This window comes from Mustela lutreola, chromosome 4 (genome assembly GCF_030435805.1).
Source record: "Mustela lutreola isolate mMusLut2 chromosome 4, mMusLut2.pri, whole genome shotgun sequence".
NCBI lineage: Eukaryota > Metazoa > Chordata > Mammalia > Carnivora > Mustelidae > Mustela > Mustela lutreola.
The window spans coordinates 63,157,297-63,183,836 of NC_081293.1; the positions used below are offsets into that span (position 1 = coordinate 63,157,297).

The 26,540-nt window shown below is 34.9% G+C and overlaps 1 protein-coding gene across 6 annotated transcripts in view; it reads left to right on the top strand.

Moving 5' to 3' along the window:
- The first annotated feature begins 897 nt into the window (after nucleotides 1-897).
- The window catches only part of RTKN2 (rhotekin 2), a 75,363-nt gene continuing 49,720 nt past the window's right edge, over nucleotides 898-26,540 (top strand). Inside the window, exons 1-5 of one of the 6 annotated variants that reach the window (XM_059170148.1) lie at nucleotides 915-1,225; nucleotides 7,860-8,056; nucleotides 20,268-20,326; nucleotides 22,537-22,578; nucleotides 25,561-25,614. In XM_059170148.1, coding sequence (XP_059026131.1) covers nucleotides 1,166-1,225; nucleotides 7,860-8,056; nucleotides 20,268-20,326; nucleotides 22,537-22,578; nucleotides 25,561-25,614 — 412 coding nt within the window. In that variant the 5' untranslated portion in view covers nucleotides 915-1,165. Of the gene's footprint in view, nucleotides 1,226-7,859; nucleotides 8,057-16,520; nucleotides 16,697-20,267; nucleotides 20,327-22,536; nucleotides 22,579-25,560; nucleotides 25,615-26,540 lie in introns of those variants that run through there. The other 5 variants (XM_059170150.1, XM_059170151.1, XM_059170149.1 and 2 more) reach the window with 5 other exon arrangements.

Genomic DNA, 26,540 nt, shown 5'->3' on the forward strand with positions numbered 1-26,540 from the left:
CACTCCAATTTTTACTTTTAAAGACTCCATACTTTCCCATTATGATTAATAATAAGACTCTTTAAAGAATCTTTGCACTGGGGGTACCTGGGAGTCTTCAGCCTCTTGCTGAAGATCATGATCCGGGAGACCCCAGATCAGAATCCCCACATTGAGCCCATGAAGAGCTCCCTGCTCAGAGGGCAGTCTGCTTCTCTCTCTCCCTTTGATTCTCCCCCCACCCCCCAGCTTGGGCGCTCTCTCTCTCTCTCAATCTCTTTAATATAAAATCTTAAAAAAAAAAAAAAAAGAAAAAGAAAAGAAAAAGAAAAAAGAGCTTTGTGTTGGTCTTTAGGGACAGCAAAAAAATGGGGCTCTGGGAAAATACATCGTTCGCTTGGATGCTGGTGGGGAAGGAGTAATGAAAAGTATTTTGCAAGAAAAGAATAAACTACTTTCAGGAAAGAAGTCTTTGCAAGAACACACTACTCACACTACTTGGGCGTGTGTGGTGGGGGTATATGGAATTACAAAGAAACACCGGGGACAAAAGAAAAGACCTTGTGAAATGCCACGGTATCCCACTAGCCGGGTTAACAGGGCCGTGGTCTCTGAGTGACCCTGTGCTGTGTGAGCGCTGGGAGCAGTGTCCCTTGGTTCTCTGGGAATGACACCATAGGCTCCCAGTGATACTGTGTGTCCCCGAGTCGTTCGTAAGAACGCAGGGACTGCAGCCAGCGCAAGTGCCCTGGAGGAAGAGCCTGCACCGGGGATGCAGGGAAAATGCATTCAGCACCAAAGGCTTGCCTCGACCACCACCAGCAGCAGAAACCCTGAGCCGGGCCAGGTGAGCTCCGTAGCCAACGCTCTACCCTCGGCCCTGCCCACTCGCGCCCCAGGCCCGCCCACACTCCAGTCATGGCCTTAAGTCGGCCGTCCGCGCCCCACTTCTCCGCGGGCTGTGCGAGCTCGGCTCTCCGCCGGCTCCCCACTCTGGAGGCCCCGACGCGGGGCGCTCCCACTGCGCGTGCGCCCTCCGGCGGGACGCCCCCCGCGCCCCTCCCCCTGCGGCCGGACTTGGTACAGCCGGGACGGCGGTTGGCGTCCTCCGCGGCTCAGGCGAGCGGCGGGATTTTCAAATCTTACCTTTGGAGGAGTGGCGGCGGCCCGGGCTGGGACGCGGGAGATGGAGGGACAGGCCGCGAGGGGTCCCGAACTCCGCCTGGCGGGCCTTCCTGTCCAGCAGGTGAGTGACGAAGGGCCCGGCTTCAGGTCTTCACGCCACCGTTGTGCCTCGGCGTCGAGAAAACCCCAGGCCGCGTCTCCTATCCAGCGGTGACCAGAAACAAAAGGAAGGACTGGGAGGCCGCACTTTTGAGGCTCCAAGGGAGCTTAGAAATCTCCGCATTCCCCACGGCCCCCGGTTTCTCATGGAACAGACAGACCCCAGTGGGGAAGCGATGCCAGAGCTCCGCCGTGCGTTTCCGGGCGCACCTGCCCGCTGCTTCCCGGCACCGTGCAGCGTTGGAACCCCTCTCCCCCACCCCCACCCCGCCCAAGCGTAGGTGATGCTGGGGAAATGCAGGTTCCGGGATTTCCAAGAAGCCCACCCGAGGCCCGGGGAGGACAGTTTGCTTATTGCTTGATTTGACGGCAGCACAAGTACTGGACCGCTGTCTGCGCACGACAGAAACTAGAGGGGCAGGGTGGTGGTGGGGGGGGGGGGGACTGCACCCTTGGAACTTTAGAAAATTGAAAATGGATCCCTTTTGCATTGGATAAGAAAGAAGTTTGATAGATTGCTCTTTCGCCATGTAAAGGGGGGGGGTTAGAAACCTTTTTACTTCATAGAGAGCAGCATTTTTTTTTCCTTAGGGAAACCAGTTATTAAAATGTTGTTTTCCGCTTAACCATAATTTTAGAGTCTTAAAAGAAAACTGATCTTTAAGCTGGAGCTTCACTTCTATTTTAATTTCTGTCTTATTTTCCTTAATTCTGAGATAGACTAAACTGTATGAAAATACCAGTTTTGTAGGTCAAAATTGGCAGACTATGAGGAATTTTATATCGTCTTTGCTTAGAACCCTGGCAAAGCCTTTCCTTAGAAAATTATTCTTTGTTAGAAACCTCAGTCGATACAACATCGTTAGTAAATCTTCAATAATACTGAGAAAAATAAAGCAAGACATTAAGAATCATTATGCAGAAAAGTCCAACTCCTTTATTAGTAATGCTGTTTTATGCCAGAATTTTCAAAAATTTCAAACATTTTAATGTAAAATGCTTCTTTTCTGTCCTTTCCTTTATGTACTTTGGCTGTCCCGATTGTTAACAAAATCTTGATTTCTAGTGAACTGGCAATCTGTGGAAGTTCTTGTGTGCGTTGCATAGGTGTTTGTATAGTGGTTTGAGTATATTTATTTAGTTGTGTGCAGCAGTAATATTTAGGAATTATACGAAAGAAGAGGATAAGGTCATGAAAGAAGTTTAGCTACGTGGAATGAAAATAAATAATTATACACAAAGGCTGGATTATTTTCATGTGAGAAGGTACAGTATTTAATGATTTCTTAGGCAGCAAGAAAAGCAAATAATAAGAGTTGTGGAATTCCTTGTTAGGATCTTGAATAAAAATTGCAAAATAGTAATAGGTTTCAACCTAATATTGAGGGTCAGTAAGAGAATTTTATGTTTGACTAACTGAATTTTTATTTGCTGTTTTTCCTTTGATATTAATGAACCTGCCATCTATTAGGCAAAAATTCCTGGGTGGTCAAATACTAGTGAAACACCTCTGTTCAAACCTTGGAGTCATCTGTGAGTACACACAGTATTGGCTATGGAGTCAGATTAAGGTCAAATCCAACTCTGCTTGTTATACAACTTTGAATAACTTATCTGTCTTTTCTAAGTCCTTAGTTTTCACAGTTGTAAAATGGGTAAGATGCTTATCTTGGAAAGTTACTAGGAGTTGAGAACCTCTTTAAAATACTTAGGATATTGGGGCGCCTGGGTGGCTCAGTGGGTTGGGCCGCTGCCTTTGGCTCGGGTCGTGATCTCGGGGTCCTGGGGTCGAGTCCCACATCGGGCTCTCTGCTCAGCGGGGAGCCTGCTTCCTTCTCTCTCTCTCTGCCTGCCTCTCAGTGTACTTGTGGTTTCTCTCTGTCAAGTAAATAGATAGAGTCTTAAAAAAAAAAAAAATACTTAGGATATTACCTAACACTCAGAATATACTTGAGAGAAAACTGTTTTCTTACCATCTCTTTTCCCATTCATCTGAGATGTTGGGGCAGCCACCTAGATTTTCTTACAAATATTTAAACTTTAGAAATCTTAATAAAAATAAGATTAAGATGTAATGCTATTGGTGCCAGCAGGCTGGATCAGAGGACCCAGAATGGGGTCCCATAGGACTAGCTAAGAATGTCCTTAACTTCTTGCAGGATGGAAATCTCATCTGAGCCCATAGGAGGTTAAAGAGTTTATTGAAGATAGAGAGCAGATGAATGCTCAGGAAACTCAGAAAAGGAGCATGAGTCTTGTCTTAGTTTGGGGTCTGGGGATTTTTATTGAGGATAATGGTGTGGTGTATGTGTCCTCTCAGGCAACCAGGAACCAGTTAGAACAAAGACGAGGACCCAAGTGTTATTGCTTGGAGCCCGGGTGGAGGAGCTGAGGGGGGTCTTGGCGTCAAGATGTCTAGTGCTGGTGGTCTGGAATACACATATGGTAGATTCCTCCAGTCATTCTCATCTGGTTCTTTCTTGGATGTTATCTGTTCTAGAGAAATCTTGAACTCCTTGACCCTTACAAGGAGGACATACACTATTTGCATTATAAGGCATGTGTAAAGTGGGGTGTGGGTCAAGTCCTAGCAAGAATAGAAGCAGGAAAAAAAGCAAAAGACAGATTTTAATAGAGTTCTTCAGTTTCCCGATCTCATTATGTCATTTCACCAAAGTAAATGTATATAGAAACATGAATTTAAGAATTCTTTCTCTAATGCCATTTCCCAGAATGACCACTATTAACAATTCCCAGATTTCTTTCTCTACATAAACAATTCTTAAAATAACATGCAGTATCTTTTAGAAGAAGGATATATGCTGTAAATACTCATTTGCAGTCCTTTTCATCATGGTCTCTTAGTGAACATGGTTTAACTATATCCATTATGTAGGTAATAATTTCTATCTGGATTACTACAGTTGTCTTATTAGCAGCCCAACTTCATTTTTTTTTTAAAGTCTGTGCTTAATTTCAACACTAAGGCCATTTTCTTTGGACTTCCTTTGTCCCCTTCTAGCTCTTCAAAACTAGTATCTTTCTGTTTTCTACGTAATCTAGATTTGCACTTTTAAGACCTTTTCCTGTTTCATTTTTAGCCTTGGTCTGTCCATTTATTTTTATCAGTCTGACTTTAGATACTTACATGATCAGGACAGTGCCATAAGCTTCATTTGACTTGATTACAAGGAAACTCTTGTTTAGAAAATTGAAGAAGAAATGGCAAAAGGAAGGCTTTCCCCCCATTCTTCGCTCTTTCTGGAGACTTGCTTTCTGACATTTCTAAGAAGGATGGGTATACGCTTTTGTCTTGGGTCCTACTCAGTCTTGACTCTGCTATTATGGTTGAGGCAGCAGCAATAGGGATTTAATCTCCATCCTGTTACACTTTGGGGCTCAGTCTGTGCCCTCATTACAAGATCATTGTTCTCACTGTGGATAACATCAACTATTACCCCAGGAGCACTTTGTACCCCTTACTAACTAAAATTAAGTTCTTTGACTCCATAAAGACTTTCTTGGCTAGAGTAATATCACTTAACCAGAGAGTTTTTTTCTGTGTGTGAAGTATAGATGTATACTAAAGTTGCGGAGACCACAAAACTAGCTAACACCATAGCTTTTTTTTTTTTTTTTTTTAAACACCAGTACATTCTAAAGTGTACATACACTTAATTCATCTCACTTATGTCAGCCCTCCCAGATCCACATTCGCTCACTGTAGAATAGGGGAGGTAAACTAGTTTACTATGAATGTTAATTTGGCTGGGTTAGGGATCAGTGAACTTTTTGTGTAAAAGAACAAGGTAGGTAAATATTTTCAGCTTTGTGAGTGAGCCACATGGTCTTAGTTGAAACTACTCAACTCTGCCATGGTACTTGAAAGTAGCCTTAGATAATACAAATGGTCGTGACTGTGCCCCAGTACAAGTTTATCTACAAAAAGACTAGCATTGACTGGGCAATAGTTTGCTGATCCCTGCTCTAAAGGATAGATTTCTAATGTTAATTTATTAGATACATCTAATTTCCTTAATGATTATTTAACCTTACAAATAAGGTGATTTAAAAAAGAAGCCCTAACTTTGCATTTCATTTCTGCACTATTTCCCAAGCCTCTATAATTTTATAATCTTTATTAAGTGATGAAGAGAAGACCATCTTGATTTATAAGATGGAAACCCTAGAAGCCCAAACTGATTCTTTAACGTGTTTGTGGCCACCTACTGGTTCCTTAAGGTTGTTGCAACTGTCCAGATTGCTATGGAATTTCAAGTAGTGCTGCAGTGGGTCTTTACCCTGGCTGTACATTGAATCACCAGAGGAACTTCAAAGAAAAAAACAGAAAAACAGCAGCAACAAAAACTCGGGCTCTACCTCCAGAGAGTCTAATTGTTTTTTGGTGGGTGAGTCTTAACTTAGGTACTTTTATAAGGCCCTTCCCCTATCAGAGGTGATTCTAATATGCAGCCAGCTTTAAGAACTGTTCTGCTGGTTCAGCTGGCTGCCTCACACTATTAAAAAGCAAAATTGAATTTAATGGTAGCAGATGGTATTTGTTTGTATTTGAGTTGTAGGGTAAAGCTATTCATCCTGGCTTCACGTTGTTCCCTGCATAAACTCTCCAATACTAACCAGCCTGCCAGAGCTTATTTCTATAGACATATGGGTCACATGGATAATTCTTATAATTAATTATTAATTACATTAAAGAAGAATTTACTTCAAGACTGACAAAGTCATAAAAAGATGAAACAGAATTGTTGAAATTCAGCTATGTGTAAAGAACGAAAACCAGCAAATGACTACATTTATATAATATACCAGTTTTGAGTTCTACTACTGGAGAAGTAATTACATGATGTAATTACATAAAGTAATTAAACAGATCTGTTCTTCTGCATGCAAATAGTGCATTTGACTGATTTGGATAGACAAGTTAAGTCATCTGCTACAGCTTCTCTTTTAGGGTACTTTTCATAGACTTGCTCTCCTGACTTTTAGTTTTCTTTTGAAAAGATTGTCTTTTGAATATCTGGAACTTCCGTTATTATATTCCATTTACATTTTTGATACAGATTTTGATCCAATTAAAAGGTAAATTATAACATTTATTTTTTACTGCAGAAGCCAAGACTTCTACTTTTAGAAATAGACATACTGGACCATTATTATGTTCATAGTATAGTTAAAGAGTATCCAATGATTTATAATTTTTTTTAAAAGCCACTGTGAATTAAATCAAAATAATATGTTGGAGTTTATAGAATTTTAATGTTACATGTATAAATTGTGTATAGAACCAGGCCATTACATGATAATTGTATGGAATAAAAGACTTTCAGAACTAAAGTGATATAGTAGTTTCATGATGACTCTTAAAATTAAAGTAAACAGGGCGCCTGGGTGGCTGAGTCAATTAAGTCCTCTGCCTTCAGCTCTGGTCATAATCCCAGAGTACTGGGATCAAGTCCCACATTGGTGCTCCCTGCTCAGTAGGGAGCCTGCTTCTCCCTCTCCTCCCTGCTCCTGTTTTCTCTGTCACTATCTGTCTCTCTCTCTCAAATAAATAAAATCTTAAAAAAAAAAAAACTAAAGTAAACATATCCAAAAATCTATTCTAAATCTCTGTTCCATCCAATAGCTAAAAGCTTCTGACATTTGCTGGACACAGTGCTTTCACTCTTGCTTCAGAGATTTTATTTACATTGCTTACCATAGCCACTAAAACTTAGTCCCTTTTCCAGCATCTTCTCCTTTAGAAAATCTTACCTTGGTTAATTCAGTGTCATCAACCATATCTTTCCATCCCACAATACAACATATATAATATGTGCATATGCTATAATGTTTACATTAGTTACTGTATTATTGTATTCGTTTCCTGAGGTTATTCTTTAACAAATGACCCAAACTGGGTGGCTTTAGACAGTAGAAATTTATTCTCTCATTGTTCTGGGGTCCAGAAGTATGAAATCAAGGTACCCACCTACAGGCCCATATTCCTGCTAAGGGCTGTGGGAAGAATTTTTCTCTTGCCCTTTCCAGCTTCCTTTTGTTGCCTGGTGGTCCTTTGCTTGTAGACTCATTACTCCCATCTCTGCTTTAGTCTTTGCGTGTAATCTCTCTGTGAATGTCTCTTTTCTTCATGTGGGTTTCCTATAAGGACACCAGTCATTGGGTTTGGGTTCATACTATTACAGTTTGACTTCATCTTAACTAATTACATTCGTAAAACCCTATATCCGAATAAGGTCACATTCTGCAGTTCTAGGAGGACAGGAGTATTTGGGAGACATTATTCAAACTTGTGAAATTATGCTAAGAATATGTAATGTTTCTCACCCCCATTTCTGTTCTGTTTCTCTACTAGATTGTAAAAACTTCCTAATAAAATAAAGGTTTTGCAAAGAGCATTATCAATAGCTATATAATTTGTGCTATTATACATTAAAAGTTTGTCACTTTCCCAATATGTTACAACATTAAAATGATGTCTAGTATGTCTTCCATCTATTGGGGTAAAAAGAAATATTATAATTCTGAATTTTTGCTATCTTTCAAGAATACTTTTCTCTCTCTCTTTTTTAAAGGATTGCAGCATTCAAGAAAAAATAGATTTAGAAATTCGAATGCGAGAAGGAATATGGAAACTCCTTTCTCTGAGCACTCAGAAAGACCAGATCTTGCATGCAGTTAAGAATCTCATGGTATGCAATGCTCGAATAATGGCATACACATCGGAGCTACAGAAATTAGAAGAACAGATTGCAAATCAGACTGGAAGATGGTTAGTAGCATAGTTTTCCTATGGCTTTTAATATACTCAAGTATTTGAATAAGAACACAATATAATTTAATTTTAATGTCAAATGTCAAATCATCAAAGCTTTTAAAAAATAAATACACCAAAGTATTTTGGTGTATTTTGGTGTATTTTGTCAAAATACTTTGTACCAAAGTATTTTGATGTATTTTGGTGTATTTTGTCAGTAGAACTCCGAATAAAATTAATATTATAGTAGCAGTTTTCACTTGGCAGTTTTACTGTGTCCCAGATTATGAAGTGAAATGGTTAAGAAGCAAGAGCTGAGAGAATATTTTAAAAAGGACGAAGGAGCCCCTGGGAGGCTTAGTTGGTTAAGCCTCTGACTCTTGATTTCAGTTCCGATCAGGATCTCAAGGTTGTGAGAATGAGCATTGCGTTAGGCTCCACACTCAGTGGGAGTCTGCTTGAGATTCTCTCCTTCTCTTTCTGCCTCCCCCATCTTTATCTCTCTCTCAAATGATAAATGACTAAATCTTTTTTTTAGAAAAAGGACCAAGACTGATAGCTGAGTATATAGAAATGTGAATTTTTTTAAAAAGTTGCTTAAAAATGCTAATAAAGAGGTGTTAGCTGAGAGTAATGGAAGTTTAGGTGTAAAAATTGAAATGCACACTCCTTTCATATGGTGAATATAAGTCCTCAAGAGGCAAACAATTTACCCAAGGACATGTCACTGGCCAGTGACAGAAACTAACCGAGAGGTTGCTTAGGATTTGCTAAGTATCTTCTGGTCCTTGTTCTCTTGGTTACTCTGTTTCCATTTTGGATCAGGTCTAGGATTTGTGTATGAAATTTACATTCTATTCCATTTACAATGCCAACTCTTCTTGAATCTAAGAATGGACTTAAATTTGATTTCTTTTCTAATGTAAATGGTCTTACATCACCCATTGTTGATCAGTCTTAAAGCTCTAGCACTAGTGAAGAATTTCTTTTTATACCGTAATGGCCATTGTGCTGTTCACAGGGTACCTCCATTAAATGCTTGAAAAATAAGATAAAAAACACAGATTACAGAAAGAGATTTTTGTAAAAATGAAATGTTGATGAGATGATGATACAATAAACACTTGTGGACAAAGTCACTAATATTTGCTGTACTGCTTTTGGACCACCTCAGTTCCTTTATTACAGTTGACAAGATAATATTTACATTTTGAAAATTAAGGTTATATTAAAAACCCAATCTGATACTTTTTATATAATTATTATTATAACAAATGTGAAATAATTTTCATTATTTTTTATCCCTGACATTATAAGATGAAATTATTCTTACGTCGTAATTTAAGAAAACATTTTTTCAGATGGACATACCTTGGTTTAAGTCAGTGCCTTTCAAACTGGATCACATAAATCACTGAGAGTACATAAATATCATAAATATGTCTCAGGATATATACAAAGCCATAGGATAAATATGGCATATCTTCTTTATATCTATGAGTTTTTAAGATAAAACATGAGAAATTAGGAACTGTGGTATAATTTGCATTATTCTGTTCACAGAGCTGTATGTGCTCCGCCCATCCTTTTTAAGGACTTTTTGTCCGGAGAGGGCCGTTTCAGTGGAAGGGTTTAAGAAGCACTGGTTTAAGTACAGGGTGGGACTAAACACTTGCTATTATATCATCTCTCACATTGCAGGAAATACTCTTCTGGAAATCAGTGTACTCCACATTTATGTTCTGTACATATTTTTAGTGAATTGTGAATTGACCATTTTCTTAATTTGGTAGTATGACTTTTCTAAAGTTACTGATTTATAAAAATGTTAAATAAACTTAATCCTTATTGAAATGATAGAAGAAAGATAGGAAGAAATATTTGACTCAACTGGAAATGTGTATGATTTTCAGTTTCTTTAGGGATTATCTTCATTAGATGAAAATAGCTTTGCTGCTATACATGCATATTTATATTTGATCATAATTCCTATAAAAATTGTCTCCCTTAATTATAAAATTATTTCTTTAAAGAAATCTGAATGTTCTCTATGAATTCTTTTATTTACAATTCCACTTTGTTTTGTGCAGATGTAACCTGATGTCACTATCAAATATAACTGGAAATTTCATAAAAATGATCTAGATAGTAAGGAGAGTCTTACGATGGTTTTTCAGTTTCTGGAATTAACTTATGGAAATTATGCCATTTGATTAGTTGGTCAAATATTTACTGACTAGTACTTGTACAACATTATTAAGTACTGTGTTGGTGTATACAAATTCAAAGAACAGAATTTGTCAAAATATGAGAACATTTGTATGTTCAGCAGTCAAATATTTAACCTTTAGAGGTCAGAGTTCTTTTCCTTAGCTTGGTTTTGATAGTCTTTAAGGTAGAAAAATGCTTCATTTTTTACATGGCTAACATAGTTAAAATGGCGTTTTAATGAGTCTACCGCCTACCTCTAGTGTAGTTTAGTCTACCTTCTCTAAAATTTTATTATAAAATATCAAAAAATTAATACAGCTAGGCTTTGTCAAAGAAGAATTAAGTCAGTATGAAATGGCAAACTTGAGGAAGATCTGATGAAAGAATAAAATCTGAATCTTCTAGATTTTGGAGGATGGATAGAGTTTGGTTGGGTGAGTGAGAGGAAAGCAGCATTCCAAGAAAGAAAAATAGCAAAATAAAAGCTCAGGGTGAAAGAGGATAATGAATTATTTAAGAGTAGTGACAAGATGTGTTTGGTTGAGGCTCAAGACGAAGCCGAAGTTGAAAAGCAAGGGAGAAGCAAGATTCAGGAACTTGTAGAAGGCTAGCTGGCAAGTTAACAGTTGTTAACTGACAGATTTCCAGGTGCCACATATTTTGTTAAGGTGTGCACAAATATCATGTTATACACTGGGAGAGCTATAAACCTCTATTAAAGAGTAGTCAAATGGGACTTTGCAATATTAGATAACTGTTTCAAAGGACACACAGTGAGTACGTGGCTAGGACATGAACCCAGATGAGCCAAAAATCTGAGGACTCCTCACCCCTGTAGGAAGTTAATGGGTGTTAACTGATAGCCTTCTAGGTGCCAGATAATTGTGCTAAGGTGTCCCGCAAACTGAGAGGTACAAACCTCTTCTTTTTTTTTTTTTTTTTTTTAAGATTTTATTTATTTGTCAGAGAGAGAGAGGGAGAGCGAGCGAGCACAAGCAGACAGAATGGCAGGCAGATGCAGAGGGAGAAGCAGGCTTCCCACCGAGCAAGGAGCCTGATGTGGGACTCGATCCCAGGACACTGGAATCGTGACCTGAGCCGAAGGCAGCTGACTAACCAACTGAGTCACCCAGGTGTCCCTACAACCCTCTTTTTAAACTTCGCAGCATTCTTTTTGTCACATTCATGCCTGTTCTTAAGTTCTGACTTTCATTGGCCTCTATGCTTGCCATGTTTGTCGAGTATTATTCCTTACTTTGTTCAGGTTTTTTAGTCAACTTTTTAATATGAAATTTCATATGTAAAAAAGTAGTAAGAACAGTATGATAAAAATTGTAAAGTAGTATATTCTCTACCTAGATGGACCAGTTGGTAGTTCACTATATAGGTTCATCTATTCTCTCTTCTGTTTTTGTATTATATGTACAAAATATAGACATGCACACATATACATTTTTTTTGTATTGATCCATTTAAAAATAATTTGCAATCAACATGGCATGTACATCTCAATGGTTCTAAAAGCAAATAATCTGCTACATAGCCAAAATGTAATGATCATATGTAAAAAATTAACAATAATTCCATAGTAGTCATCTAATACTCAGTCTGAATTCACTTTCAGCTAGTTGTAAAAAGAAAATCCTTTGCAGTGGTTTTTCCCAGACCAGAATTCAGTTAAGGGTGATGTAGTACTAGAGTCCTGGTTCCCTTTAATAGTGAATGGTATTTTGAAATCAAGATCTGGGCACTGGGTGTTCCCATTGTTACTTGAGATCATTGCTTTTAGACCTTTTTAGTAGACATAGCTGTGGGAGAGATTTTTTTAAAAAGTTAGGTGTTTACATTGATATTTGTAGGTTTTTGTTTTCTTAAATTATTTTGTATTTATCTTTTTTCTCATTCTGAAAAACTTAATTCCTAATAACAGTAATCTACTTCCTTATTTGTTTAATAATATGATTATATAAAGTAGTTTCATAATTTTAATATTAATATGATTACTGACAGAAAACCCAGCTAGGCAAGTTCAGCATTTCTTTGCTGTTCTTTCCCAACATATGGAAATTATGAGATTTTCCAACATACAAGAATGTTGAAAGAATTGTACAGTGAAAACTCATATATCCACCACCTAGATTCTACAATTAATATTTTAACTACATTTGTTTTATTCTAAATTCATTCTTCTCTTCATCCATCAATTCATCTTATTATTTGTGATGCACTTCAAAGAAAGTTCTTTGTGTGTGTCTATGTACATGCCAGCATGTATACATTCCTGTGGATAAAAATGGGAGACCATGATTAAAAATTACTTATTTTTTTTCCTTTCTGAACAGTTACTAGTTTCATAAACAGAGTCATCTATTGTTTCATTTTGAATTTGCCTTTTTCTTTGTACTTCTTGGATACATCCTGTTTCTTTTTCTCCAGCTCTCAATTAGTAGTACCTACCTTTGTCCCCCACTCTCCAAGGCAAGCATTGTTAACTGATTTTTTTTCCACCATAGGTTTTGCCTGTTCTAGAACTTAATATAAATGGACTTGCTAGTATGTACTCTGCTTCTTCCTTCAGCATAATACTTTTAAGATTCATTATGTGACTAGTGATTTGCTCCTTTTTATTGATCAGTAGTATTCCCCTGTATGAATGTATCATGGTGCCACTCCCTTGTAGTGTTGAGTTTTCTCTAATTTCTTTTCTCCTTTGGTTGCCTGCTAGTCTTTTTAGGTAGTTGTTTTTTAAGTAGTTTTCCCAGATTTTATATTGTTTTCTGTGGGAAACAGAAGAGGGAGAGGTAGGGTTTTTCTAATATGAGATACTTGGACGTTACCAAAAGAGGAATTCATTTTATATCTTGCTCAAACCGATTTTTATTTTTTATATTTTAAGGAATATTTTGTAATCTCTTAATATAGTCAATTTTCATAACTTTCATGGGCTTTTAAAGTTATATTTCTTTTTACCATAATACAAAATTTAATACATGTATTCAAAGATCTATGTTATTAATTGTTTTTGAAGTATTCTATAGGGGTTCCTGGGTGGCTCAGTTGGTTAAGCATCTGCCTTGGGTTCAAGTCATGATCCCAGTGTCCTGGGAGATGATCTAGCCCCACATGGGGCTCCCTGCTCTCAGGAAGTCCGCTTCTCTCTCTCCCTCTACCTCTCCCCAAGCTGTGCGCTCTCTATCCCTCTCTCTCTCTTTCAAATAAATAAATAAGATCTTAAAAAAACATAGTCTTCTATGGCCTTGCTTATTGAAGACCACTTTAACTGTCTTGGACTGTAGGTTGAGATATTTGTTATTAAGATTTTTCTGTCTTGGGACACCTGGGTGGCTCAGTGGGTTAAAACCTCTGTCTTCGGCTCAGGTCATGATCTCAGCGTCCTGAGATGGAGCTCCGCATCGGGCTCTCTACTCAGCGGGGAGCCTGCTTCCCTTCCTCTCTCTGCCTGCCTGTCTGCCTACTTGTGATCTCTGTCTGTCAAATAAATAAATAAAAATCTTAAGAAAAAAAAAAGATTTTCTGTCTTACTGCTTGTATATCTGATACTTTCTGTTTTATGAAACATTTGATATCTTTGCACTTAATTTCATACTTGTTGTCAGTTGTGGTCTTTAGTATTATAAATGTCCTTTTATTGCTGTTGTTTCATAGTGGCTTTTTTAGACTTGAATTCTGGAGTTGCCTGTTAACAAGATCATAACCCCAGGCATTCTTAGTGTTTGCATTTGTTTTGTTTATCTTTGTGCATCTCTTTTATTTTAACCTTTATGAATCACTTTGTAGGAGGTGTGTTTCCTGTGTTCATCCCAGAGTCAGATTTTACATTATGAGCTTATCTGAAAATCCTTTGGTGGGGGGGGTGCTAAGCCTATTTCCATTTATATTACTGATGTAATTGATTTTTAGCTTTGTCATATTCTTTTATGTTATGTTAACTTATGTATTTATAATTGTGCTTTGTCTTTTAGTGTTTGGTCTATCTTCTCTGCTCTTTTTAATTTTTTTTTTTAATTTAAGATGAGTTTTATTGGTTATGGTAGTTATTGGAACTTTATATTAAAACAAAACAAAACAAAACAAAAAAAACAAAAAACCTGGGATGCCTGGGTGGCTCAGTTGGTTAAGCAGCTGCCTTCGGCTCAGGTCATGATCCCAACATCCTGGGATCGAGTCCCACATTGGGCTCCTTGCTCAGTGGGGAGCCTGCTTCTCCCTCTGCCTCTGCTGCCACTCTGCCTGCCTGTGCTCTCTCTCTCTCTCTCTCTCTGGCAAATAAATAAATAAAACCTTAAAAAAAAAAACAAAAAAAAACAAAGCCTACGTACTGGTAACTTCATAATGACTTTAGCTCTTTTTTCCCCTGACTTAGGCTTTTACTATTTTGTTTTTCTACTTTAAATGAAATCATTTCCTTTCATTTATCATCTGTGGGGAGATCAGTGAACTTATTTTTCCATTTTTTCCTTCTCTATCTTTCTATTTTGTTTTGGTTTAGTATTATTATTATTTTCTAAGCTTTGTTCGTCTTTGGTTGAGTAGTTAATATATACATGCTAATCTTGTAATTGTGTCTTACCTTTGTTTTAGTCTTTGATCTACTATTAAATATGTATAATGTTCACTAACTTTCCTTTTGTTGTAGTTTCTAAAATCATCTCCTGTTTGGAGAAAGGTTATGATCTAGTAGATTTCTCAATGTGAGTATAGCTTTCTTCACATTCTTTTATGTTTAAAATGCTTTCCTTTAGTGTTTGAACTTCAAAAGCACAGGTTGACTGTATGCAAAATCCTTGGCCAATGTTTTCTTCCCTGGAGTTTCTTAAAAACCTCGCTCCCCTGTTGTCTTATCAAAAATTCTAATGTCTAATTTTCTTTCCCTTGTAAATGACTTAGTCCTTTTTGTCTAGAGGCTGAAAGTCTGATAATTTTATTGGGGTAGGTTTAAAGGATGAGCATTTTGGCTCACTTAGGGCTCTTTCAATATGTAGATTCAGTCCATTTATTTTCAGACAGTTTTCCTGGAGTTAAAGCCTCTAGAATAAGGCATTAAGTGTCTCATTAACTTTGTTTTTATTATCTAAGGATGCCAATTACACATAAGTTGGCTCTTCTTTGCCTGTCTTCTATGTCTATCACTTTCTCTTTGATGTTTTTAAAGTCTTTATATCATTTTTTTGTCTTTTGACTCTTTCATTCTCACCCAGTGTTTCTCTTAACATATTTTTAATTTTATGTCTTCATCCTTGGCACTTTGTATTTTACTCATCATTTCAGAAATGATTTTGTTTTATTTTTTACAGTTTCTTTTTTCTTACCTCTCTCTCTCTCTCTTTTTTTTTTTTTTTTTTTTTACCTATTTGTCCCTTACTAGTCTGAGATCTAAAGATTTCAGATTCCTCACTTCTTTCTTATTTGTAATAGTTTATTTAACTGCTCTTAATTCATTTTGGAATATTGTGTTTTTGTTACTTTATTTTTTTGGAGAGTGGTTGATAGGCATATTTTTATCAGCTGTAGCATTTTGACTCCTCCTACTTTTGTTTTATAATAGCTTTCTATGGAAGTTGAGGTCCTTTTTCTTTGATCCCTAGTTAAGTATGCAGGATATAGAGTTTTCTCGGACCAACTGATAATGGGTGGGTAGAGGAGCTTACTTATTTTTTGTTTGTTTGTTTGTCTAACAGTATTTTCAATTATTGGCTTTGGAGTCAAAGAGCAGTTTCTTTAATAAATGATGCCTTTGAGATGTTGGTTAGTTGGTTTCCTGATTTTTTAAAAAATATTATTTTGTTTTTTAAGGCTTTTAACTTCAGTTTCTTTCTTCTTCTTCTGCGGCTACTGCTGCTACTGCTGCTTTTTTCTTCATGGGCATACCTTGAAAGGATACCTCTTTCATTGTGTGTCTGTCTTTCCATAAGTCTAATAACTTCTGAACAAGAATCCTTTAGCAGTCCTTACAACTATCTATAGGAACCAGGGATAAGGTATCATTCAGGTCTTGTATCCATTGTCTTTTCTTCTAGGAGAGATCACAAGTTGGTTTTGTGTTTTGCAGTGGGTACTCCAGGAGTTGACTTTGATGGTTTCAGTTGTCAATTTCTCCATTTATGTAAATAGAACATTGTTGTAGTCTCTGTTTTCTAGTTATGCTGTGACGTATGGGCTATAGGTGATTTTATTTGCTTTCCTGTTGATCTAAAAGCTTTTGTAAGATACCTGAAGAAATTCAGATTTAGCCACCATTATCTTACAGGAGCTGGGAAGTCATACTCTGATTACTTTAACAAATGTTTTAATGCCTCTTCCACCTAAGCTTCAAGTTTAATATTGAGACCAAGAAAATAAATACAAACTAATCCTTGTTTGTGTGACATTTCTAAGAATGACATAGAATATATTTAAAATATTACTTCATTCAGTACCTATGAGGTAAGTAGATATTTCTCCTATTTTACATATGATGATGCTGAGGCTAAGAGATTAACAGCAACTCTTTAGCATAACTAGTTTTTGATGGTAGGAATCAGACCTAAGATTTAGACTGAATCTACTAAATACTCCTTCCTTCTTTCAGTGGCCACATATATTTCACTTCATTCAGTATTCACTAAATTTTTGTTGAGTATCTTACAATATACTGAGCTGTATACCAGGTACTAGTGATTCAGCAGTGAACAACATAGATGAAAAAATCCCTATGCTTATAGAGTGTACATTCAAGTAATAATATTCTCTCCTTTCCCAACCTGCCAATGTATTTCTTGTCTTAACTTCTGAAATACTTTATTTGGTTTTATAAAAATGCTATTAGTCAAAGTAATTTGTAGCGCCTAATTATGTATATCATTCAACATAATTGTGCTTTTAATAATGCCACACTAAACAGTTTCTTATAATCCAGTTGCCTAAATATTGCTTAAATACTAATAAACTGAAAAAAGAGGAAGTATAGATAGCAAATGAGAATTGTGTACTCCTGGCATTAGAACATGGTATATCAAAGACAGAGCTGATTTTATTTTTTAAACTTTATATTATTTTATGTCTGTTGAGTCTGTTATGTCAGAGTTTAAAATAGAAACCTCATCTTCCCAATTTAAGATACTTATGAAGTTATTAATTTTATACTACATAACTTAAGATGTTTAAAATTCCACATTAAGCTCTTCTGAATGACTGAGTTTTCACCCATTTGTATAAGAGTTTAAGGATTTTATAACCTGCTTCCAAATAATAGAATCCCAGTTAGAATTCTCTTAATACTTCATTAAGAAAATATAAAATACTTTCATAATTGTTCAATTTCTCATTAAACCTTGTTAATTTTGGCAAATAAATTCTATTTTAAATTCCGGTATTGAAAAATATAAAATAGGATAATCTATACTTAGCAATTTTAAATACAGATTTTTGAGCAACAAAATGGTTGATTGGCACCCTCTGTTGGTCATTTTGTTTACCTACAGGCAGAAATTAAGTAATAAGATAAAATTAAAAGTCTTTAATATTTTTGTCTCTTTCTCTTAAATTAGCAGTTACAAGTCTCATCATAATAATGCTCTAAACTGGATTTATAAGAAGAAGGTACACTACTATTTTGCTATGCCTCTGTTTGGATAATTTTGTGGTTATTTGCTTTTTCCTCAGGCTGGCTCTCTAATTGTAGCATTTAGAATTGGCATTAACATTGCAGATTTTCAAACAAGTATTTATTTAACTGTAGCAAACTATTAGCTACAGTAGCACATTATTAAACAGAGAATGTTTAACAATTTTATTGTCAATTTGGATTAATTAGAAAAACATCACATTTTAGTACCCTAAATAACAGTTTGAAGAGTTATTTGAATTGAAGATAATTCAGGCTTCAGCAAAATGAGGCTGAATTAGTTCAATGTGTCTCTCATTTTTTTTAAAAAGACTTAATTATTCTGTAAGATTATATGATAAAATGGGTTTATATTATAGTTTGATAATATTTATCTATAATAGCTTTGTTGGCTGGCCCTGGAAATGCCTATGCAAGTGAATTATAATTATAGGGAAGAAAGCTGTACTCTGCCATGTGGTTGAATCCTTAAGGGGGAATTTTTTTTTTTTTTAGTAAATTTTCAACAAGTGTGCTTTGGTGGTTCTTATATTTCAGAATTTCACTTACCTGCCAAAGCCTCACAGTTAATCCAATTTAGTAATATCTAATGGATCTCAACTTTAGCATAATCTATCACTTTTTCCATAAAACTCAAGTTACTCACCATATTAGAGCTTTCTTATATTTCTTCACTGAAATAAGCATTTTAAGAATTTATATTATTCATTGCTCATATAGAAGTGTTTTTAGAAATATTACTTACAAATGCCAGCCAACTGTATATATATATTGTATTTCTTATACCAATTTGAGGAAATTGAGATTTGTGTTTGATTTCTAGTGTGCCTTATAGCAGGCTATTCAACTGAACTTTTCCTCTGTGATCAACTAAGTAATAAGCAAGCTAATGTTCTCCAACTTGACAAACTAAACTGGAGTATAAAATATTGAACTAGGCTCTTAAAATTTATGATTCAATGAAACATTATTTTTAATCAATGAATACTTTTATTTTTCACTTAGTAAATTTCCTATATTAACTTAAATACTAATGTGACCACAAAGTAATTAGATAGGATCCTGAGAAATTTATGGCTTTAAGTCTAATACATTACTTTAGTTATACCTCATATGTAGTTCTATAAATACTATACACATGTCTTATGTAAGTTTATCAACTTAAGTACATCAGTATATTATTTTAACTCATATGGAATATATTTTGCCTAAAATGCTTACATGCCTAATCCAGTAAGAGAGTAAGAGAAGTAGACTGATATATTGTCTTTAAGTTTTGATGTAAGAAAAAAGAATATCTGTGTAGTCTTTTTAACTTGCCTACTGAAACGCAATGAGATGGTGTCATACTCTTCTGAAAATTAGTCGCATTTCAGAATCCCACCCAACCTTTCTCCAAAAGCTCTCTTAGAATCAAACAGTATTCAGATGAAAAGTTTTTATCTTAGCACATTATTTGAAGTACCTAATTAAATTGGCCAGTAGTTAATTAACTAGCCAAATTAAGTGGAGACCCCCCCGCAAAATGCAAAGCAGAATATTCTGAGAAATATTGCTCCAGAAATGTAATGCTAATTTCTACATGTGGGGTATTAGGAAATAAGGTATTAGAAAAATATTCAAGGGTCAGAGTGATTTGATTTATCAGGAGATAAGTATTTTGAATTTTTAAAAATGGTAATAGTATATTCTAAAGTCAGATCTTGTTGGAGTCTCTTATATACCAAGAATTTTACTTGAGAGTTTTTTCCTATTGTCATGACAGTGTTTTACTCCATATTTTTTTTCTTTCTGTGAGCCACTCCCATCCTTTAGTTCCTGAGTTAATTTATTGTTTTAATATTTGTTTTTTTGAGTTTCAAAGAATGATATATATTACTGCATATAAATATACAGCACAGAATAATTTTTTTGGTTTTTATAAAGGTTTTTTATTTAGGTTTTTATAAAGATAAAATACTCCTGAGCAGCAAGTTTATGGTTGGGAAGCTCTCTAGCTTTTTCAGGCAACTATAATCTGGTAAGATAGAAATGTGATTTATGAAATGGTGAGCCTAGGTATTATACATCCTGGGACCTGAACAAATACTGCACATCTTACTTATAAATTAAGTGTTCACAGAAGGCTTTCATTGTAGGGTAAGCCAGTATATAATCATCATGGAATGTAAAGATTATATGAAAAATGAAAGAGAGTGCTTCTATATATTTCTCTTAAAGGCAGCTAGCTGTTGCCTAAACATCGTGAAATTTGAGTGAAGTAGTTATATTAACTGGAAATTATTATGCATGGATATGTGTGTGTTTAATATTTAAGAATTTGTGAAAGATTGTTAAGACATTGCTTACTAGAAAAGATCTTTGTTTCATTAGGTTTTTTTCTTTTGACAGTGATATGAATTTTGAAAGTAAAGAACGAACCGCTTGTAAAGGAAAGATTGCCATATCAGGTATGCTGTAGATGGATTGTTTTTACATTGCTGGATAAATTCTATTACATACCTTCTTAGCATTGGTGGGGTTTTGATGCCCTGAGTCCATTTCTTTCCTTCATTTTATTTTGCATAACTTCTATCTATATTTGTTCTAAAACACTGTTTTCATCATTATGCTGTAAATTTATGTAAGATTTTACAGTTTGAGAAAGCTCTTTGATGTGTATTTTATATATTCAGTGCAGTTTTGTGAAATAGGTAGGATAGTTCTCTTTTCTAGACGCAGAGGTTAGACTTCCTGTAAGTGGTTGAGCTGAGCTACAAACTCACATCTTTGACTCTCCATTCCTTTTCTGGTCAGAAGTTTCAATAACATTTCTAATGTTTGTCCAGGCTAGAAATTCCTTGAGGGTTGGAACCTTGGTTTGTTGTTTGTTTGTTTTTGTTCATTATTGTATACCCTGAAGCTAATGCAGTGCTTACACATAGTAATTACTCATTGGACATTGATTGGATGGATGACTGCTTCTTGTTTTTCATAGGGTGAAAACCAAACTTTCCCCCACAAGTTTTCCATTCTGACCCAACTATTTTTCTAACCATATCTACCTCTCTTGACATAAACTGTCTGCTTAGCCAGACATTTCTCTCCCTGTTCTGTCAATACATTGCCTGCTTCTGACACCCAATTAGCTCTTGAAATAACTATATTATCTTCAGGATCTGTTTGCTCATCTATAAAGCCTTCCCTGTTATCATTCCAGCTGGAAATGTTTTCTTTCTTTGAATTACTAACGCAGATAGGAGACCCTTTACCACTAGATGGCACTTATGCTGTGTTGTGTCAGTTTCTCCAAAGTGTTAAGGAAACTAGACAGTGGTTAGAGATAGCACAGATTGAAGTGAACACAGGCTGACTCGTGTATACTAGTTAGATAATGTACCTTTTACAAATATTATCTCATCAGTACATTTTGGGAACAACAGACCTCCATAAGCCCTTAAGTCATAACTAACTTGTTTCATGGCCAAAAGCCTTGTTCTCTTAGCTCCAGGGTACATGCTGCTACATTTCAGGCTCTCTTGCCCAAGGAACTGTTTTTAGGAATGTCTTTACAGATAAACAAAATTCTCATGCAGGCAAGATAGATCTGAATTTTACAGGATGTAATTGTCCTAAATCGTAGGAATTGCCCTCAGCAAAAAATTCTACGGTAAAGTAACTGAACTATATAAAATCTGTTGCTTGTTTTATAGTTATTTATATTCATGTTTTCATCTTTCCAATTATAAGACTGCAATAAAACATGTTTTATTTCTCCTTGTATGCTTTTGATGCTAAACACAGCACCTTTACATAGCAGTTGTACACTATGTTCAATACATTTTAATGTGAATAAATAAAATATTTGAGATCTTTAAGGGAGATTATCTAAAAATATTTAAACATAATCCTCCATTTCATCTTCTGATTTAGTGTCACTAAGTACAAGTGAGATGTTAAATTACTGTTGAAGACTAAAATGACATGATGGGGTTAACATCTAATGCCATAATAGTTTATTCGCTACAGCAATTCATATTAACATTTACTGCACATTTAGAAGAGTACTTAAGTAAAAGCATTTAAAGTGAAAGAAAAAGGTGATTTTCCTGACCACAAGTACTCAAGTATAGAAATTTTTGCATGTGTTCCTTCTTTCCAAAAGATAATTTTAAATTAAGGAACTGGAAGCCTCAGAAAATGGACTACATATGTAATTTCTCTTCATCTTTACTTTGGCTTAATTATATTTTGTCTGTGTGTTTGTAAAAAATAAAAAAAAAATTAAAACTAATTCAGCTTTATAAATCCATTTTCTTTTGACATTGGGATGACTTTTGTTTTGGTTAAAATGAGTATTTGCAACAAAGTTTCCAAATGTTCTGAGATTACATTGATTACTGGGTGATACCTGGGTTTGGAACCATTTCTAGCTTCACCATTCATGGCCAGGTCCTTATAAAAATAAAAAGATAATTCAGGTATATCCTGATCATTCTTACTAAATGTCAAATAATTGTATTGTGGCAATTGTCTCAGCTTATTCATTGACTACTAATTCAATAGCTAAAGCCAAATCAGTTCATAACGTGCCTCAGTTTTTATTTTTGAAAATGCTGGAAAGACTTTTTAGGAGTTGACAGCCTCAAGTTAGCCATTGTATTATGTATGTCTCTTTCAGTTTATCAGAAAAGTGTCAATGAAGACATAAAAAGAGACAAAGGTAAGAGCACTGTCAGCTAAAACCTAGTCAACCATTTGTAAGAATCTGGAAGGAATTTCTACTATCTGAAGGTGAATTAAAAATCATAGTTGGCAAGAAGCATTTCCTTTGTCATCTGAACAGTACCTGACTACCTGGGAAATAGACAAGAAATGTGTGCCTTCTCTTGAGGATTTGATGTAGGTACGCATGGGAAAAGGCAAGGTTTTCCCATAGGCTATTGGTATATAGCAGAGGAAGTCATGGTTCATGTTCCTCCCAAGATAGTGTAAATAGTCACTACCACCCTAATAGGACAAGAACAGCTGTGAACAAGAACAGTTGTGAAATGAAATGAGTCAGCAATTGTGGTCAAGCAAGAAGCAGGCTTTTTGACAGGGTATCAGCCAAGTCATAATTATGAAACAATAAAAGCAATCCCATTAAAATTAAGGGCAAAGGACAATAGGAAAAATATCTATTGTTATCAATGTAATTTTGATACAATTTAAGAAATTATAGCTAAAATAGCAAGAGTGAAAGATGAAACTGCTGAAATAGAAATAGAGGAACTGAATACTGTTTTAAAACAATAGATTGCAAACCTAGAATATCTAAGGAAATTTACTGAAACACTATTTGAACTAAAGAAGAATTCAGTAGGGGCGCCTGGGTAGCTCAGTGGGTTAAGCCTCTGCCTTCGGCTCAGGTCATGATCTCAGGGTTCTGGGATTGAGTCCTGTATCTGGCTCTCTGCTCTGCAGAGAGTCTGCTTCCCCTTTTATCTGTGCCTGCCTCTCTGCCTACTTGTGATCTTTCCCTGTCAAATAAATAAAATCTTAAAAAAAAGAATTCAGTAAAAATGGCTAGATTCAAGGTAAATATACAAAAAGTGGTAAGCTGTCAAAGCCGACAATATTTGGTTAGAAAATATGGCAAAAAGATCTCTTTTACAAGAAAAACAACAAAAAACAAAAATATTAAATAGCCAAGAATAACCTTAGTAAAGATGTAAGGGTAACTGTGTTGTGCTACTGTATATATTGACAGAATATTATAAAGTTACCAGTTCTCAAATTAATTTGGATAATAGAATTCTAATAAAACATTTTGGAGGAATTTGGACAACATACTTCTAAAATTCACATAAAGAAATTAGCAACTGAGAATAAGATGTTTTGGAAGGATATATTTCTAGCAAATGGTAAAGTATACTATAAAGATTAAGTATAATAGTATGATACTGCTATTAGGATAGACAGTAACTGTTAAGTGGATTCAATTAGATCTGTAAAGCATATAGCCAAAGGACAGATACTTACTCAGGATGACATATATGATAAATATCCACTGAATCATTTAATGAATGAGGAAAGGAAGGCCTATTATATACACAAAAGGGGCTGGAACAATTATTCTTATAAGAAGAATGTTTATATTTTTATTTCACATACCCCAAAACTCTCACGTAGATGAAATAATGATATATTTTTATTTATACTTTATATTTTATTTTAGGTCATGGGTACAAACATTCACTGAACTATTGATATATGTATTAACATTTTTCTTGTTAATGAAGAAAATACAAATCTAAACAAATCTTGTCAATTGGCTATTAAATTAGTAAATATTTAAAAAATTGTGGTTAGATGAGATATATATAAAGTGTTAAGCCGAGCACATGTAGAGAGCCCAATAAGTAATATTTTTTAATCAAAACTGCTAAGGCAGAAATGGCAAGGGCACTCATACATACATATCTGGTTGGATGGGTAAGGATGAAAGAGTATTATAAAGCTTTTCTAGAAAGGAAATTAGAAATAGGCGTTAAGAACCTTAAAAAGGATTCTAAACTAATCAAAGTGTAGACAAAGAATCATAGGACCTAAAGTGAAGCAAAACATATATGTAGCCAAGCAGCTTATGTTCATAAAGATTTGTAATTATTAGAAAGTGGCATAATTAATAGGTATGAAAATACTACATATCAACATCCTAAGTGTAATAGGGAAGTGTCTTAAACAGAGCAATTCTCCACAAAGGTTTGAGATATTTATACTGTGAGTAATTGAAACTAATTTCACTTTATCATTGAGCTTTCTGCTGTGCTATGTTTTAATTCATACATCTTAATCTAGTTGGTAGAACTTTGATTCTCTGAAAATATATAGATACCACTAGAATGTCAGAGGAAAATTGTTAACCTAGTATTAAAAGTAAAGGAAAGAATGGAGGAAACTAGGAAAGAAAAATTTTGACTATGCCAAAGGTCTAGATTAACATCTGGAATAAGGATCATTAACACATTTACTTTAAGGTTTGAAGAATGTGTGAATGAGAGAAGATAGATTTTCATCACTTTTAGAACATATGCCCTTTTCTTGGTCTTGAAGAAGGAATGCATTATTCTTTTTAGTTTTATTTCTTAAAGGAAATGCTGTAGTTGGTAACATGAATATACAAAGATCTGCAAATTCTTTTGTAGACAAGTTATATCTTCTTAATGGAAAGATTTGGATCTGTTTGTCACTAACAATGATCTTAGACAAATCACTTAATTTTCTTCATCTTTAAAGTTTGCGTAATGGAAGTACTGACATCATTTCTACCTACTATTTTATGATTTTAAAATGTATTTAACTACATTTGTTGCTACTGGTTATCTAAAATAGAAATTCAACTATTTCATCTATTTCAGAAACATAAATCACAAAATGAAAATGTTATGGCATAAGCTTATTACAGACCTTACTTAATAATTTCTTGAGTAATAGTTGGCAGGGTTTTTTAGTAAATTATTTAAATAACTGTAACATATTTTATATTCCTAGCCTAAGCTATTTTTGAGAAAATATTGCCTATGTTAGAATATTTAAATAATAAATTTTATATTGACTTTAATGGTCGGAATCCATTATGGAATTCAGAAGTTCATTTCACTCTAAGAAATGAAATTTATCAAGATTATTACTTGTCATTTCTTTTTCTCCTCCTCCATAGATATTCGAATACCACTAATGTGGAAAGACTCTGATCACTTCAGCAATAAGGAACGTATGTATGATTTTAATTTATATTTGAAATATTTTCTTTAGGGTGTAGTAAATTTGTGATTACTGGGAGAAAAAGCTGCTTCCACACTGAAATAAATTGATGTCATTAGGCAGAATAAGCCATATCTTGCTGAACCGTGCTTTTTCCTATTTTTAGTACAAATATGTTATAATTGCTTGATACTAATTAAGATAATGCCTATCTAGTGTACTTTTAGTTGTTGACTGGAACCTATGCAAGGACTGTAATAGGTTGTGGGGAAGGGAAGTATATAACAAAAGAAAATGTGCAAGGAGTAAAGGTAAAGGCAGTATTTCTTTTTGACCAGAATCTGGGCGATCTTTTCTGCCTTGTTTTGTTACTTCAGATTATTTAATAGGGTGTCAGAGTGAAGGGTTTTTAGCTTGATCTGGTTTTTTTCCCCTTCAGCATTTTATGGCTTTATATAGATTTCACAAATCCATGTATTGCTTAGGTCATAGAAATTAACCTCAAATGATTTCTAGCTGTTACAGGCAAAGCGGAAAAGATATGATAATCCTTTATCTTTCTTGTCTATTGTGATAGCTTTGTTCCTCATAGTTTAAAAACTGAATCATATTGAGCATAATTAGTTTTATATGAAGAATCCAAAATCAGGTTAGTATATTTGTTATTCAATTAGGAAATATAATTTACTTTACAAAGGAGTACATGTGGGGATTAAGCATATCTTTCTGATTACTATAGAGAATAAGTTTTTTTGAAAAGCTACATTTTCTCAATAATGAGGTTTTAGACCTTTAATCACCCAACACTTTTTAAAAAGTCACCAAATTAAAAGGCTCATCAACTATGTTTTTTGTGTTTGCATGTCTACTTTTTATTGTTTTTGTGGTTTCCTCCCTTGCTGTCAATTTGGTGGGAAATGTTTTGCTGTTGTTAGC